We start from the raw sequence: 16,764 nt of genomic DNA, 5'->3' as shown, positions 1-16,764 counted from the left end.
AGAGCTGAAAAAATTGGTGATTCGCTGGTACTGAAGTGAATACACAAGTCTGATATTTCATCCGAATAACAAGAGGGAGTCCTGGGACGGTGGAGGCAGGAAACTGCAACCTTATAAGATGGTTGAGAAGGCAAGGGAAGTCCGGGAAGGCTGTGTGTGTGTGCATGGCCATGCAGACATGTTCACATCAGAACATGCATAATAAGGCAGTCTTTGACTCTGGTTTCCGTGCATCTGACTCTTTTACCTTAGCTGGGCCAGATCTACCACCCTGACAGACCCAATCCCCTAGCCATGGCTGAGTTGAATGAATGGAAGGGATAAGGTGAGATGGGAACACAAGCCCAGCCTACTCAGCCTGGAGCCAAAAGCCCGACACCGAACCGCCTTCACGGCCACCAAACAGTGAGGTACCACACAAAGAGCCCCCCTTTCTCTGCATACATGGGTATGTGCGTCTGTTTGTGTCACTGTGTTCATTGGTCTCAGACCCCACATCATCGAATCCTTTTTGTAAAGTGACTTGTTCAAGAGAGCAAAGATGCAAAGTGCCAGAGGCAAGGGAGGGATGGGTCAGGGTTACGGCTTACAACGGGTAAACGATTGGTGGGGGTTACAAGATGGCAAGCTAGGTGACCAGCTGTTGGTTGGGTCTGTTGCATGGCTTACTCGCCAGGCCTCAAAAGCCTCCAAAGAGCCGCAGGACCAACGCCTCTTATCAGTCTTCCCTTTTCTTCTTGATACTCTTGGTATAATCTACAGTCAGTGTTTGACTGGATTACCAACTGCCAGCCGCCAAATTTGATGGTAACGCGAGATGCTGCATGTTTGCTGAGGTACACTCAAACCCATGTGGATGCAGGTAAGCATGAGGATCCAGCGCCAGTCAAGTCCAGTCAGGTTTGGCTCGAGTCCGAGTTGTCGTCCGGCAGTCAACGGGGATTGGATCCTGTCATCCCGCCCAGCCATAAGCCGCTCTTCTTTGGGCGGGCAGCCACAGCGGGACAAACAGTCTCGAGGTGAGCATTATGCGTGAACAGCAGATGCTTTGGCTTGATCAAGGAGCCTCATGTTCATCAGGCTGGGGCATATTTGGCTGTTCAGTGAGTCGATGGTCCGACTCGGGATCGCCTGCCCTACCGTGTGCTACTCACTACCGATGAAACAGGGGCCAAATGGCCACGGAATAATAATATGAGAAGCGAATCGAAGTAAGGTACCCAGCAGCAACATCCTTTAGGCGCTGCGGTTGGTCGCCTGGTTGGAGGGGCTGAGTGAGGGCGGTGTTTCGAAACATGTTCACCCGTCCTTGGCCGCAAAGGATTGGACGAGAAACATTCCGGGCATTTCCCATGCTTTCCAGCAGGAGAGTCAGTTGGGGGGACTATGTTCAACCCCCTTTATTTCAGCTTCTCTAAATCAAAGTTTTGTCGTCCCTTGTTCATCTTGTTTATGAGAAACTTGAAGCGGGAGTAAGTATTCTCGTTTCTCGCCCCGACGCATCATTTTCAATGTCATGCATTTCATCAGGCGGCAATAGCAAGGAAAGAGGGAAAGAAGCGCGGAAGATCTTCATCAGCATGCCGGCCGGTGGTCCGCCGTTGCAATACGTACCAAAGTGGATCTGTTAACGCTCACCACCCGGGCAGTACGTACCCTTTCAGACGTCGTTGACGTGCGTCTATTCTCGGCGTGGCTGCGCTTCGAGAACTAACCAAAAGCCGCGGTGACGAAGACCGCTGGAGACGACATGCGCATCTGTATCCAATCAGCCAACCAACGTGAGATGTAATGGTAAAACAGCTCAAGATGCATGGGGACAGCCAAGCTCAGCACTAGCACTGCAGGGGAGCGCGGGGTGAATGCTGATCCAGTCATCATCGCATATTTCGTGCCAGAGCTTGTCGAGCTTGCTTCTCGGTCAAAAGCTGCCTGCTGCACTGATATTGGCTGAAAACATCCAATGTCTTTGTTCGCCGTTGATTGCGATGCCAAGCTTGACTGGCGTCTTCACAATATGATTTGTGCTCAGCTTATTTGCAGTTTGGAGCACGACTTTGAAATGAGAAGACCCAAGCCCAGCAACAAACGCAGCCAGTTGGTGGTCCTATATATTCAGTCCACACAACTTATATTACTGGCAGGCCAAAGAGGACTTTTATCACTTAGGTCACCAAAATACTGAAAAGACAACGCCTTAGAGTTCTCCTGAGACTATCTTCTGGCAAAGAAGAAGCCCAATAGGTCTGTCAGGATTATCTCGACATCAGGGAGGCATGGGTTTTGTGAGCTATAAAACAATCACGCTCTCTGGTTGCAAGAAGTAAAGTCAATATTTCACCGAGAGTAATGAATGTAGCTTCAAGGATTCAATCTTAGTTCATAGTCTATAAATGTATTACAGAAGCCCAGCAGTCATGGGTATCAAGACTCCAAGGTCCACCAGGTATCCAAAGCAGCAAAGCAAAAACGCCCGGATCCCTCGCTGCATCAATCTACACGCCTCACACTCTCTCGTCACACATTTCCATTTCCAACTCTTCCCCTCACCAGGTAATAGTAACAGCCTTCCTCAGGTAATTCGGACCGCCCGACTTGAAAATCTCCTCAAAGATCCACCGCCCAACATCCTCCCTCGAGATACCATACCCGATAGCCTTGGTCTGCACACCCGTCTTAGGATCCTCAATGCCCGTCCGGATCCGCTTCTCAGGCTGCGCGCCATCAGACAAGAACGCGGGGCGGATAAAGGTGAAAATCTCATCACTCGCCACGATCCTCTGCTCCATGACCCTCTTGTCGGCGTGCGGCTGCTTGAGGAGGACGTGGTACATGGGCACCTGCATCAGCGGCACATCACGCGCGTGGTCCGAGATACCCGTCGTCGAAATGATAGCCAGCCTCGGCTTCCCACTCACGCCCTGGGCGCGGAGCTTCTCCAGCGCGCCGAGGAGTGCCGCGGCGCCGTTCTTGCACACGTCCGGGTCCTCGACGGTCATCTTGGCCAGGTTGAGCGGGCTGCCGATACTGAAGCTCACGGTGTCGACGAGGCGGGTTGGGTCGGTTGGGTTGACGAGGCAGGCGGCCACGTCGTCGACCACGTGCGCGTTGCCCTTCTTCACGACTAGGTTCGGGTTCTGGGCTTCGGGGAGGACGTCGGTCATCTTTGATGGGTTGCGGCAGAGGGCGATGCAGACGTAGCCGGCTTCGAGGGAGTGTTTGAGTGCTGCCATGCCGCAGCCGCCTGAGGCGCCGAAGAAGGCGATGGTCTTGATGCCAGACATGATGTGGTGGTGGAAGTTGGGGTGTTGTGGTGTAAGGTAGGGGGAGGTGAGGTTGTAGTTGGGGATATGCTTTGATAGTATGCCAAGCGTGAGGATACTTCCGCAAAGGATGTAAATGAGCGGTATCAATGAACACGATTGGACTTGATTGCTCGAGTAGGATGGACTAAGAGACAAGTGAAAGCTTGATGTCGCCAAGGAGTAGGATGATGATGATGTTGATGATGTTCTGTTCCTTCCTCTCACCAACAGCGAACTTGCCCAGCCTTATATGCATCCAACCTCCGTCTCAGACCGGGCAGGTATGCAGCCCATCTGCAGGACGGGGAACATCACAGTTGGAAAACTCAGCACTACAGCAAAAAGAAAACAAACACGGCATCCATGCTGTAAGCTGTAAGCCTGCAGGGCCGGGTGAGCCCCAGAGCCTCCGACTCTTCGCTCTTCCAAATTTCTCGCTCGAATGGGTGCGTTGAAGCGAATATCGAAACCAACAACGAAAGGCACAACGTTGGTCCGTAGGGCCCGTAGGTGGTAAATCGAAAAGGCGGAACGACTATCCAGCCATTTGCTGCAACCACGATGTGATCAACAGGATTACCCCTACTTTGTGGCTTACAGGATCCGCATCCCCGCCCGTTCTACATCGCCCTCATCCCTGTCTGAATGCGACTGTCATCTGACATTGTTAGCACCCAATATCGTCCCCAGCTTCGATAAGCGTTGAGCAGCATCTTTCACTAACACATACAAACAACTCCACTTCAGCCTGGAATTCCCCCGACGGCACAACCAACAGCCAAGTCTGTGGCACAGCTCGCGTCTTTCGCTCCAACTCGCCAGACTCCTCGCCTCGCGAAACACCACTCTTTCGTCCTTCGCATGGCCCCCATCCATCCCGCGTCACGCTCGTCACCATTCGTCGCCTGAAGTAATTGTCACCAGTCGGCGGCCCATGGGAGATTCGACACATCATCATTATCACCATCATCATCAACAACAGCAAAATACAAAACCAACAACCAAATCCCGTCCCCGTCTCCGATCTCTATTTTCCGTGCCACATTAACACGTCTGACAACTACGCTGCATCAGCTTCCAACAAACATCTGAGATGCATCTCAAGTGAAACCTCACACCGCCTCGGCTGCCTAGAAGTTAGAATGAAATGCCCAACAGCGTCTAGGCATCCAGGTATCTCTTCGGCGGCTCATCTTCTCTCATCCGTCTCATTCCGCCTTTGATCGCCGACACACACCCGGCCGCCGTCCGGCCTCCTCTCGGATGCCACGGCAGCACCCGTGTAATGTTTCCAGTAACCCCTCTCACTGAATGCTACAATGTCAGCATTTTGTTTGTGGTTGATTACACTCCCTGCAGTCATCGTCCTCTTTTCAACGGAGACTAATTCGGCCATTGCTTTGCCGCACGCTGAACCTCACTCAAGTCGCAATGTGACATGCAAACGCATGGATGATTTCAAGACTTCAACCTCTGTTGATTGCGCAGTTCTATCATATGTACAGACACCGGCTTTGAATTCAAAGCTCGCAAACGGCCGACTGCATATGCGATTTGGTTGCCCCAATCCTCATACCAAATGAATGGACGGCAAGCGCCATTACCCAAAATGCCTTCATGAAAAATGCTTCAAAGAAAAGAATGCTCTCATTACATACAAGTAGCCCGAATCAAAACCAAGCAAGTGCATCACGTTACCCATTATACCTTTTTTGAAAACCAAAACCACAATCTAGTCCCTACTTCATAGCCAGAAGAGAGCAGTGGCAGCCACGAGTGCGGCAAAGGTGCTGGCGCCGAAAGAGGACTCACGGCGGAAGCCCTCGCTCGTTGAGCCAGAGCTGCCACTGGAGCCGCTGCTGCAGTCTTGCGAGAAGCCACTGGTGCCGCAACCGCTGCTGCTGCCAGAACCGGAGCCCGATGAGTCGCCGGAACCGGAGCCAGAAGACCCGGAGCCGGAGGAGCTGCTACCGCTGTTGTCACTGTGGTCATTGCCCGTGCCGGAGCTGCTACCGCCCGGAATTGTGGCGGCGGAGGCAGTAGGTTGCGCCGCAGTGCCGGTGCCGGAAGCCGATGAAGCACCGGCGTTCATGTCGAGACCGGTGCCAAGGAAGCTCTTCAAAACGGTGTCCTTGTCGCTGTCCACAACGGTGTCGTTGGTGGCCTTCATATTGTTGTAGTAGTAACTCTTCTTGCTGTTGGTGCCGGGCGAGCTCTTGGCATTGTAGCAGTTGATCTCGACGTCTTTGACCATGGCATAGAAGTATCCGTTCTTCTTGATATCCTCGTGCTCCCAGTTGATGGGACCTCCGGCCCAGTCAATGGTACCCTTGGCGTTGGTGTCAGCACCACCAGGCCAGATGGACAGCTGGACACGAGCGGGCGTTTGCGGGTAGTCCCACTGCTGGGCAGTTGCGTTCCATGTGTCGGAGCGCTTCTTGGTTCGGCCAACCTGGCCGTCTACCATCCACTTGATTTCATCGGGAGTCCACTCGATCTCGTACGTGTGCCAGTTGTTGAAGGTGTCGGAGAGAGAGATATTGCCAGATTGGTCATCTGTAGCGATTGTTAGCTTGAATTCCGGATATGGGGCCGTGTCAACTAGACTTACACTTGGGGATACCCTGGAAGTAGTAGTTGGTCTGGGACATCTCCAGGTCGGCACCGACCCATTCGTAGTCAATCTCGTCCTTGACGTCACCGTACAAGATGAAGGCTGTGACGACACCAGGACCACGCGATGTCCTAATCTTGGCGGAGACACTGCCGTACCAGAGGTAGGTGGAGGTGGCAAGGACAGTTCCGACACTCTTGGCGGGCATGGTGAGGAGAACGGCCTCCTTGTTGTACAGCGCGGGCTCACCCTGGGAAACCCAGTCGGCCTTGCTCGGGTCGCCGTAGTACTTGCTGATATCAACGATCTTGTCGAGCGAGTTCATGGGCATCTTCTTGTCCTGGCAGACAGGGGCGGGAACGCAGGCATCGAGGGAGAAGGACATTCGGGGGTCACAACCGCCGAGGCAGAAGGCACCAGTGCCGCATTGGCCATATTCTGCTATTGTTAGAGAGTCGAGTTTTTGGTTATTGTAGATGATGCTAACTTACGGGAACAGCATGGTGCGCTCTCGGGGCACTTCTGAGTGAGAGAGCATGAGGGAGGAGTCTGGGCGAGGACGGTAGAGGCGCCGAGAAGGGCAAGGCCCATGGGAAGAACCGACAACATTTTGGAGCGAGTGTGTGGTGACGGGTTTGTATATTACGGTGTTACCGACGGAGAGTGAGAGAGGACAATAATCGCTGGCGACCCCGGAAGTGACTCTACAAGGAAAGGGCGATATTGGTGTTTACGAATGAAGCTCGAGTTCGATCGGGTCCTTGTTGGACTTTCGCCGCCCGCGGGTGACGGTGGGATAGGGTCGGTGTGTTTACTGCCGCAGCGGGGAGGAATTCGGGTGTCTGATGACTTGTGTATCCGTCTGTGACAAGGGCGGAAAGTGGTCGTACAAGGCTAGTCCGAATGATCGGTCGAGATCGAATTCGATATCAGAGTCGAGATGTTCGGAAGATTAAAAACAGAGTTTGGCTGATAATCTGGGGATCCCGGCTTCGTGATTGACTCGAGTCGACGTCGGTTCGGGACGAAACGAGGGCATTCGGACGACAGAGGATGGGATAAAGTTCGTCTTTGGGGGAGCGCAACGAAGGTTTGCTTCTACACGGATGGTAAAAAGAGTATTAAGCGATGGTAATAGGCAGGCAGTAATTACAACGAGAAGCGCGGGTCAAGAACGAGTGAAGACCGTGGCGGACGAGATGAGTGCGTAAGGGAAGGGTTGACTCGAGGGAAAAAGCCCAGGCGGCGTGAATTAATTTGGGGGAAGGGATGGGGAGGGCGGGAGCAGTGGGAATGCACGGGAAGTCAAACCAGGTGCCAGGAGGCAAGCGCTCACTGGTGAGTGGTGACTGAGGTGCCCGGTGTTGACTGTTGAGTGTTGCTCCTACCTCGACTACCACAATTTAGCGTGCCTTGCTACGCCTTAGCACGCTTGGGAAGTAGGTACGAAGGGGCAGTTACGCTTACCTGATTTACGCTTAACACGGATGCTGCGCCTCTTACCTTTGCTGTGCGTGTGTGCGTGTAAAAGGTACCAACACGACTTCAACGTTCATCAGCATCTCACCACCTTCAGTCCATCTCTGCCAGTGCCATCCAAGTTGTGCTGCTCTCTGCTGCCCCCCCCTTTCTTGTACTGCCCTCCTTGCCATCATTGATAGTGATCAGACGTCGTCTCCAGTTCTTCTCAGGGTCTCTCAGTGGCACGCGAGGGAGGGTTGATGGATTCTCCAGGCTTCTCATCCTCCTCTTCCCTCGTCTCCGTCAACCTATCCGCTACAGATGGATGGATACAAGTGGGCTATCGAAGCCGCTCCTCACTCCCCCATTGGGACAAGCGTAGCATTATTTGGGTACACTAGGCAAAGCCGGTTAGAGCCTGACCCTGGCAAAAGCCCGGCCCTGACCATGTGCCTGCCCGTTCGCCCTTCTTGAGGGAAACCTGGAAAAAGGAAATACGGGGGAAACAAGAGCTGGAGTGCAGCTTCTCTCCTTCCATTGGTATCCGTACCCGTGTCCCCATGTACCCACGTACCTTGTAGTATGGTGTTCTCGTATTGGTCCAATTGCCACCTACCCACCTTTTCCATCAGTGGATCCCACAGATCATGGTTTTCTGTCCACTCACGAACCACTTCTTCATTGTCTCTTGTCCCCATATGGGTTTAGCCCCGCGTGATCTGACCAATACTTTCCTCACTTTGCTCACCAAAGTTGGAAGATCACGGCATCACTCCCCCGTGTCTTCCCCCCCTGGTTATCCCTCGGCCGTCCACTTTTTCAATTCGATTAAGTCTTGCTCTGCAGTGATTTTCGCCCCAGGTGCTCTGTGCTCCCCGGTGCACGGGGCAAGAGCGGCATAGCGGCGTGGGACCACGGAAAACATATCCTCTTCCCTTGACGTCGCCCGTCGCCTGTTGATCAATAGTGACCTGACCTGCCATGCCTGAGTAGGTGAACACGACTTGTCAGGCAATTGATGCAGCCGTGGCAGCATAGGTGCATAGGTAGCATGCTGGCCGTGTGTTACAGCATCCTCTGTGGCTGTAGCTCTGGCTTGCATCCTTCGTCACACACGACTTTGACGCTTCATTGACAGGTGCTGCGCTACGGCAGCGCAGCAGCCATGGATCAAGCATTAATAAGCCAAGCATCCATCAACTGTCAACATCAAATTGGGCTTGTGTCAATTTCATTGCCATTGACATGGTGATTCTGAACCACTGGTCTCCAAACCGTCGAGACGCCAGAGTAAAATGTCCCGTCAACCAGACCAGCAGACCTCGACTACATGACGCCGTTTCTCCCGCCGTTGGCACATTCCATTGTCCAGTCTTCCAATGTTTATTTACCACATTCTTCGAAACCAGCCAAGCGCCGCCACATGCCGCCAACAACACAAAACAGGGTCTCACCTTCCTGCCGTTTTGTCCGTAACCTCGTTCAACAACGGTCAAAAACAAAACACACGAAAAAAACAATAGCATCATAGAAAGAAAAGAAAACAGGCACTCGAGTCTCTCGAGTGTTTCCTATAGTGACTGCGGGGTTACCCAATCGTTTCATACCAGCGCGCGCACGCATGCAGCGCCGTTGACGGATGACCACCCTGGCTTGCCTTGACAAAACGCCTGTCGTGCTCATGTGACACGAGGGCGTCCGACAGCCGCAAGATCGCGCACCTTCAGTTACCCGTTGCCAGGGTTGCCCCAGGCGTTCGTTCGCTTTGTGCCATGTGTGAAATTGTAATATAAAAATGTTGTTTCCTGTCACAAAAAGGAAACTAGAAATGAGGCATGTAGGTACTCGAATTGTAGTTGGTTTCTGCGGTTACTTGAAATGTGGTTCAACAATAATTGTTAAGGTCGCATCTACGCGCCGCCGTCGACCGAGACATCATACCTCACATTTGACTAATTGCTCTTGATCGAGACTTGCAAGTGATATCAAAACATTGCAAGAAACGGGCGCGCAAGGCTGAGTTGAAGTCACCTAGTCGCCAAAATGCGGTAGGCATATTAGACAAAGCCATTGGCCCCGACAAAGCCACTGTGTAAATAGATTATGTAGAACACACCATCTTCTATCAATGGGGGTTTGACTCAAAAACATTGCAAAAAGCCCATTGGCCACGAGAATGACAGCTACTCGCAAAATCAACCCCGAAGGCGCTCACTTGGATGGCCTCAAAGGTTATCACCTGCTGTTCCATCTTCACGGGTCATTCTCACGCTATCTACTTGACTTGAAGGCATCGCAGAAGATCCTCTTCTCGCGAACTCCAAGACGAAAGCCTCATGATTCCAATGGGAGGTATATCGGAGACGTCTCGGAAAGCGCAAAGCATTAATCCAGAGCAATACGAGCGATGCTTATCAAAGTCACTGGTATAGGAATGGTTTTCAGTGTAACTATAATCAATCAGGCTTTTTGCGCCGTTATGTATCAGAAGAATGTCATTGATTTCACCCGCTCGCATATATCCGGTAGGTCTAAAAGTGTGTAAAGACTAGTTCGTGAGGTATTTAGCAAGCATGTTGCCCTCCTGATAGAACTTCCTATTTATTCACACTCCAAGCACAGACACTTGGACGCGTTGTATGAAGGCTATTGCATAGCATTGGTGATCCGCATCTTCAGTCTAGAGTTCCCATAGCCATTGGGTATTGGGTATAAGAGAGCATCACATCAAAGGAGAACACGTTCATCAACTAAATGACGAGAAAGAGAGCACAAGAGTCAGATAACAATATCGCCAGTCATCCCACCATACAGCCTCGCGAGAGCGGGCTAATCGTCGACCACCTCGACGACAAGTGCGATGTATCCATGGGTCTTCAAATTGCCCAGTTTAGCTGGCTGCTGGCTCACCCTTCCCTTCTTTCATGGCCGAAGTGAATGATCCTCATGGCACGACGCAGATTGACGCCTGGTGGACCCTCGAGACCAACTATTTCGCTTCCTTTTAAACATTCCAGCACACGTTCATTTTTGGTAATTTAGACCTCGGGCCGTATAAAGATCCAGCCTCTCTCGAAGAGGGCAGTTATACATTTGTGACAAACACATGGCCATCACATTGTCACATGAACATGGTTTGACAATCAGCAATCTCAATTACTCACTCATCATACAGAATACATATTCACCAAGTCTCTCGCAGACCCGACGACAAAAACACAATTCTCTCACACTAAAAGGGTATAGACTCGTCATGAATCGAAACAATTTCACAATCCCGGTAACCGATTCCTCCTTCCTTCCTGCCATGACACCTTCCCAAGCAACTTATTTTTGTGTGGTTTGTCCCTGGACTTTCTCGACTGACCACGCATGATTATATCCTCATCTCCTCTGGAATTAAGACATGGCATAAACGGAGGCTTCCATCGTTGGGAACCTCTCTGGCACACATCAACACCATGTAGAAGGTCCTCCCGCATACGTGTGCACGCGCAGACCATCTATCAAACGGGTATGGCAATCACCCGCCATCACTCAACGTCCTTTTCGTGTTGGTGCTATGAAACTCAGAGCACATTGATAACAGGCAAGCCCCGCAAGGGCACAACCGTCGTACATGAGGGCCAGCAATCCTTCTAGACCCGTCTCCCCCACATCCGCCACAGCCACGAGTTTTCGACCCAGGGTGACCGTGCCGTAAACGTGGAGCTGGGGAATAGGGGGTTAAAAGTAATTAAAGTCCAGCCTCCAAATGAAAAACGTAGAAGAAAAAAATTAACAAGTGCAAAGGGGGAATCGTCTTTTTTCGAATCCGGGTCGTTGTGATCGTCAGAACGAGAAAGAAGAAACACATTTGGTATATCCCAACGCATCGAGACACTCCCAGCGCCGTTTCGCAGTGTTGCCCAATCTCCCGAGTATCCTCAGAACCGCCGATGGAGCTGAGGTTCCTCTACCGGTTGGTCGGCTTGGCGTAGAGGTCTACGAATCATTTAGTATCGTTGATGTGGATGCGGCCGTACCGACGTGATGTTGAGAGAGGGCATACCGGGAAAGTGCTCCTTGGCGTACTGTTCGCAAGCCTTGGCGGGCTTGCCGACCTTTTGCCCGATGACCTTCCACTTGTTGTTTTCGTACTCCTTGATGGCATTGAGGAGTGCTTGGCTCTGTGACTTGTTAGCAATTTTGAGTGAGAAAAATACAACAAGCATCTGCCACGAACCTCGTCTTCCGCGAACTCTGCGTAGTGCATGTCCTTGTACCAATGCTTCTTCACACTTCCCTCAGTGCGGGTAGGGAAAGTCTACGCGGTCATGTTAGTCGCTGCTACTGTCGAGATGGAAGTGTGGCAATAGATGGGACGAACCTTGGCAATCTCAGCCCAGCTGCTGCCAGCATCTCTCATCTGCTTCAGGCGAAGCTCCTCGGCTGGAGTCCAGGGAGTGTTTGTGCGGCTCTTCTTGGCCGGGGGAGGCTGAGGAGCCTGAGCGTTGGCATCTTCCGTTGCGGCGGGCTGAGCCTGAGGAGGGGGGGCAGCAACGGGAGGGTTGATCTGAGGTGGCGGAATGGGTGTAGCGGTGGGCGCAACGGGAGCGGGCGGCATGGGAGGGGCGCTAGTGACGACCGGCGGGGCCTGTTGTGCCGGGGCCGGGGCCGGACGCTTGCGGTTCCTGGGCGCCGGCTGGGGTTGGGGCGGAGGCTGAACTGCATGCTGCTGCTGTTGTTGCTGCTGCTGTTGCTGTTGCTGCTGGTGATGCTGCTGCTGCTGGTGGTGCTGCTGCTGCTGAGGATGGGGCTGGGCCTGGGGCGGCTGAGGCGGCTGCGGCACATTCATCGGAGGCTGCACCGGAGTGGGCTGGTGATGCTGAGGTGCCGGGCTCTGGTGAGGCGGCGCTCCGTACTGGAACTGTGGGTGCTGATCCCGACGAGACATGTCCTGCTGATAGGGGTGTTGAGGACTGGGATGGAGTGTCAGTTAAGTTTCATTCCGGCGGGATCAACATCGCGAATGGAGAGACTCCTGTGGACGACGGCCCCTCGCGCGCGCGAGAGAGAGAGAGGTCGTGTTGCCCAGGCGTGCGTGCATGCATCGACGGCGGTGGAAAAGGTCATGTTATTGTTGTTGTTGCCCGTTACACCCTCTTTTACGCCGCGGAGCAGGCCCAATATGGCCGGGGTTGCTCAAAGGGAAAAAGGTATTCTAGAGGTACATATCCATGTACCCCTGAATCGCGGGTAGAGGTGTCGGTACACCGTACGCAGCCTCGCGGGACGGAGGAGGAGGATAGAAAGGGAAGGGGAGCGAACGAACGAACGGGACGGAAATCAAGAGTGACTTTGGGCACAGGGACGAAAGTAGAGATCGAGGGGTACAAGGTGGAGGAGGTACTTACTGCATGTCGCTAGGCTGATGGGTGGAGTTGGAGTAGATGTACTCCGGCACGGGGCCGACTTGCCACTGCTGCATGATCTAACAAGAGGTCCAAAGGTTAGTACCGTGTGTACCATGGTCATTTTGATTTGCGACCCGAAGAAAAAAAAAAAAAGCTGTCGCGCAAGAGTCATGGGCGGGGCCCGCGCTGTGAGGTGAGGCGCGAACGCGACACGGGCGCTTTTCGACGAGAGAAAAAAAAGGGTACATGACTGCTGCCATCGTGCGTGGCGACGACGACGGCGACAGGATACACCCCAGCGTCCGACAGAAGCTTCATCAAAGACGTGATGAAGACGAGAGAGTATGAGATGGAACACGATTGAAGTAACAGACAGGAGTGAAGCAGGCGATTGCGCGCAAGACGTTTTGCTTATCGGGAAGGATTTACAGACGTGCTTGCGAAGACGCGGTGAGGCAGAAAAAACTTTGACGAGAGGGCGTCGACAACATGACAGAGTCTCGATGAGAAAGAAACGCGCGACAGCATCAGCGCCGATGAGGCGAACTGTATCTGTATGCGCGCGACGATTCCATCTTTGAGGTACAAGTGGTGAATTGATCCTCAATCGGGATAACGGGTGAAAAGGAACATAGGAAATAGGGTGCAGGTACTTACGGGCAATGTAGTGGTAGTATTAACTCAACAACGATGCATAAACCGACGGGTTGATGGATGGGGAATATTTGGTCTCTGCTCTCTCGGGGGGTGGAAGAGAGACTTGGACCAAGCCTGAGTCGCAAAAGACAAGAAGCGGGTCACGCACACGCCCGGGGTTGGGAAGGGTTTTTTTGGGCTTTTTTGGGGGGGAATGACCGATGGATGGATGGATGGCTGGTGATGAGGTGACGAAGTAGAAAGGATGGGAGGAGTGGGAGGGGGGAGGGAAGGGGGAGGGATGGTGCGAGGTAGAGGCGAGAATAAAGGGGGACAAAGATACAAGGCGCGCGAGGCCGAGGACGTGTTTGCTTCAAGTACTCTTTTTTCTGGGGGTGGTTACTGCCGGGTTGTGTGGTGCGGCGGTGCCTGCCTTGTGGTTCCAATTGACCTGGCTGGCTGGCCTGGCTGGTTCGGGTCGGGTGGCAGGTGCGCTGCGTAAGGTATTGTGTGTGTTGGTCGTTGGTGTGTGCGGGCGTTGCAATACCGGTACGTGTGGTGCGGCGACCGAAAGCGACGGGGACGCGACACGCAAGAGTTTAAAAAAATAAAAAAACAAGGGGATAGAGAAAATTGAGCACCTCAGGCGGCAGTGCAGCAATCAGTGAGCAACGATAACGGCGGAACCAGGTGGATCTCGTAATGGACGGCAGGGAACGGCCGGACTTGGAGAGAGGCTGGAAAACCTGGAAGGCTCAGGTGTGAGAGCAGTAATCGTCAGGCAATTGGATGTCAGGTGAAGGGCTGCTGGAGCGACGCGGCGCGCGGGATTCGTCGACGGGAAGGAATGGATGATTTCCCTTCGGTGTGGGGAACAAAGTGCGACGGGACTCCGGAAGGCAGGAGCTGGAGAGGTTGGGGGAAAAACGGAAGGTACCGAATGTTGCTTTGCCCTTGCTCTTTCCTGGTATACCTTCAGGTAATGGGGAATCAGGTAAGGTAGTCCAGATGAGGTGAGGTGAGGTGAGGTAAGTTGTGTGGTGTATCGCGAGACAAGGTCTGGCAAGTAGTGACAAGTAGTAGCGGAGCCAGAGAGAGGTAGCGTGATGTATTCGTGGAGGACGCAGAGGTTGAGATAGACAGGTGTAAGTAGACGGGAGTAGACAGGCAGCTGAGGCAGTGCGCAAGCTGTGCCGTGCGTTGCTTGTTGGTTCGCGCGTGTGAGTTGGGTGCAGCTGGTGGTCGGTGGCGAATCCTCGGATCAAGGGTCAATCAACAATGGACGGCGATCCTAAAACTGGGCGCGTAGGTATCCGTATGGCGGAGACAGAATGGGATGGAGAGCGAGAAGAGTGAGGGAGACTTGCTCGAAGCAGTGTCTAGACAGGCGATGGCGAGAGAGACAAAGCAAGAGATGGAGATAGGAAGCTTCGGGTATTGCAACGCGATGCGGTGTGTATGCGTGTACAATGAGGTAAGACGTAGCCAACGTGTGCAGGGAAGGCAAAGAAAAGTGGTGGACGTCGATGAGATAGGCTCAAAGAGTGATGCGTGTGCAACGATTGGTGCCAAAGGCGGAATGAAATGGAGGTGCGTGGAATTGGCGGCGCGCAAGTGAAGTAAGTGTGGTGACGACTGCAGCTATGGCGACAGCGACGGCGTCAATGACAGATAGCTCTATGAGCGATGATGAGGTAAGGTGATTGAGGATGACGGGTGACGATGGTGGAGATCTCCGTTCCCCTGCGGTTACGGCAACGTCCAAGTGTTGTTGACGCGCGACAGTGATGGGCGGCGGCAGCGCGTCTGTACGTAGTAGTGTCGGGTGCTGCTCACCTCGGTATTGTCGTTGACCTTGAAGCTCTCAGGGCTTTTCGGTCTGTTCTTTAGGGTGAGGTTGAGGTGAAGCGCGACAGGTGATGTATCCGTCAAAGGCGTGAGGTACCTGACTGGGTGCGTACTCGGGTACCGTGTATTCGCAGCTGTAGCTTCCTGTAGCTGTACGAATACCTTTGCTGTAGCGGCAAGGACCTGAAGCAAAAGTGTGGAGGTGGAGCTTGAGCTGGTGCGCACCTCGAGCTGATGATGTCGGGTTGGGTATCCGTAGTGTAGTATAAGGTAGGTTGGTTTAGGAACTTGGGACTTTAGAAATGGGAGTTGGGATGCTATGGCTCGCGATGACCCAAGGATGTACCTCTGATGGAAGTAACTTCCTGGTTCACGGTGATGTTTTTGGTTGCCCTCTTTTTTTTTCTGCTGGGAGAAAGTGGGTGGTGGAAGGGGTCAGGAGCGAAAAAATGCTAAGGGGGAGGGGGAGGACGAGGGAACATGGAAAAGGAACGAGGGAGGCGGGCGGGGGAGAGGAGGGGCCAGTCGACGCGATTTGAGTGGGGCCTCGGTCAGGCAGGAAGTGACGATGACATTCCGATTGTTAACCGGGAAGCTGCGCTGCTTCCGCTTTTGCAGCCAATTTGGCAACGTTTGGCAAAAGAGCACCTGCGAATTGCCTATCTTGTTGCCTCAGCCGTCGACTTCCAGTGTCTTGCACGGACCATCTTCCCCTCAATCCGCACGGTCCTTTTTTGCTGGTCACTCGACACCTCGTCATGGCTCAATGCTCAGTGGCTGCTCCGTGCCTTGTCCCTGTTCCACTTTTCCTCGTCCTTCGCAGCTGCCAGTTGTTCACCTCAGTCCATCATCTCAAGTCCTTCACTTTATCAATAATGGCAGATTCTACCTTAAGCAGACGCGGCAGGTAGGTACTTCCTACTTTCCTTTGCTAGTGGTACGATGCGACTGCGAATTCTGTCCGTGTGCTGCCGCTGCTCGTATTCCATCGCACCTACTGCGTAAGGCACTGATAAACAGCTACCTTATGTATTGGACACACCGAGTTAGTCGGTCAGATCTGACAGCTCCTTCCTCACCTCGGACCCTTCGGCCATGCGCTCCTGCCGTGTGTCGCGTCGTGTCGCTCGCTACTGCGCTTTGCTTGAAATTGATAACTGAGGTCACAGGTCACAAGCGTTTCTTCTTGCGGGGAAACCCACCTTACCTCACCGCACCTCAGCTCAGCCACTTTCCTCATTCAACTCCAATCAAGCAAATACCTAGCAATCCATCTGAGCCACTCCCGCCCCCCCTTCCTGTTTGCCTAACTGAACGGGCAACGGGCGAGGCAGCAATTGAGATGCTCCAATGAGTGGTTGACCATTGACGGGGAGCTTGGAGGGGAAATGCGAGAGGACGGGAAGGAAAGGGTGAAAAGTTTATCGCATAATCTCTCAGCCTCGTCCCTCCACGGATCTCCCTTTTCAATTGAGCTTCCCGTGTCTGTAATGTTGTGAAATGT

At 53.1% G+C, this 16,764-nt stretch overlaps 4 protein-coding genes across 4 annotated transcripts; 1 reads left to right on the top strand and 3 right to left on the bottom strand.

Annotated features, from left to right (window-relative positions):
• Positions 1-2,546: 2,546 nt before the first annotated feature.
• BDP55DRAFT_566368 (NAD(P)-binding protein) lies at positions 2,547-3,284 on the bottom strand (the record flags this gene model as incomplete). Its single annotated transcript, XM_060570501.1, has 1 exon — positions 2,547-3,284. The coding sequence occupies one exon, from the start codon at positions 3,282-3,284 to the stop codon at positions 2,547-2,549; it is 738 nt and encodes a 245-aa protein (XP_060422615.1).
• Positions 3,285-3,378: 94 nt separating this feature from the next.
• On the top strand, positions 3,379-3,800 carry BDP55DRAFT_416937 (uncharacterized protein). The gene has a single exon (XM_060567417.1). It carries the CDS (start codon positions 3,473-3,475, stop codon positions 3,758-3,760), a length of 288 nt encoding a protein of 95 aa, XP_060422614.1. The 5' UTR covers positions 3,379-3,472; the 3' UTR covers positions 3,761-3,800.
• A 1,249-nt stretch (positions 3,801-5,049) lies between these two features.
• BDP55DRAFT_566348 (concanavalin A-like lectin/glucanase domain-containing protein) lies at positions 5,050-6,528 on the bottom strand (the record flags this gene model as incomplete). Its single annotated transcript, XM_060570500.1, has 3 exons — positions 5,050-5,861; positions 5,917-6,357; positions 6,411-6,528. 3 exons carry the CDS (start codon positions 6,526-6,528, stop codon positions 5,050-5,052), a joined length of 1,371 nt encoding a protein of 456 aa, XP_060422613.1.
• A 4,676-nt stretch (positions 6,529-11,204) lies between these two features.
• Positions 11,205-12,730, bottom strand: BDP55DRAFT_416796 (uncharacterized protein). Its single transcript, XM_060567416.1, has 3 exons — positions 11,750-12,730; positions 11,606-11,686; positions 11,205-11,549 (listed from the first exon to the last, which is right to left on the bottom strand). The coding sequence occupies exons 1-3, from the start codon at positions 12,314-12,316 to the stop codon at positions 11,376-11,378; spliced, it is 822 nt and encodes a 273-aa protein (XP_060422612.1). The 5' UTR covers positions 12,317-12,730; the 3' UTR covers positions 11,205-11,375.
• Positions 12,731-16,764: the final 4,034 nt, after the last annotated feature.

Source organism: Colletotrichum godetiae, assembly GCF_030913485.1.
Source record: "Colletotrichum godetiae strain CBS 193.32 chromosome Unknown BDP55scaffold_83, whole genome shotgun sequence".
NCBI classification, from domain to species: Eukaryota; Fungi; Ascomycota; class Sordariomycetes; order Glomerellales; family Glomerellaceae; genus Colletotrichum; species Colletotrichum godetiae.
The sequence above is the reverse complement of the archived record's forward strand: the minus strand, read 5'-3'. Positions and strand labels throughout refer to the sequence as shown.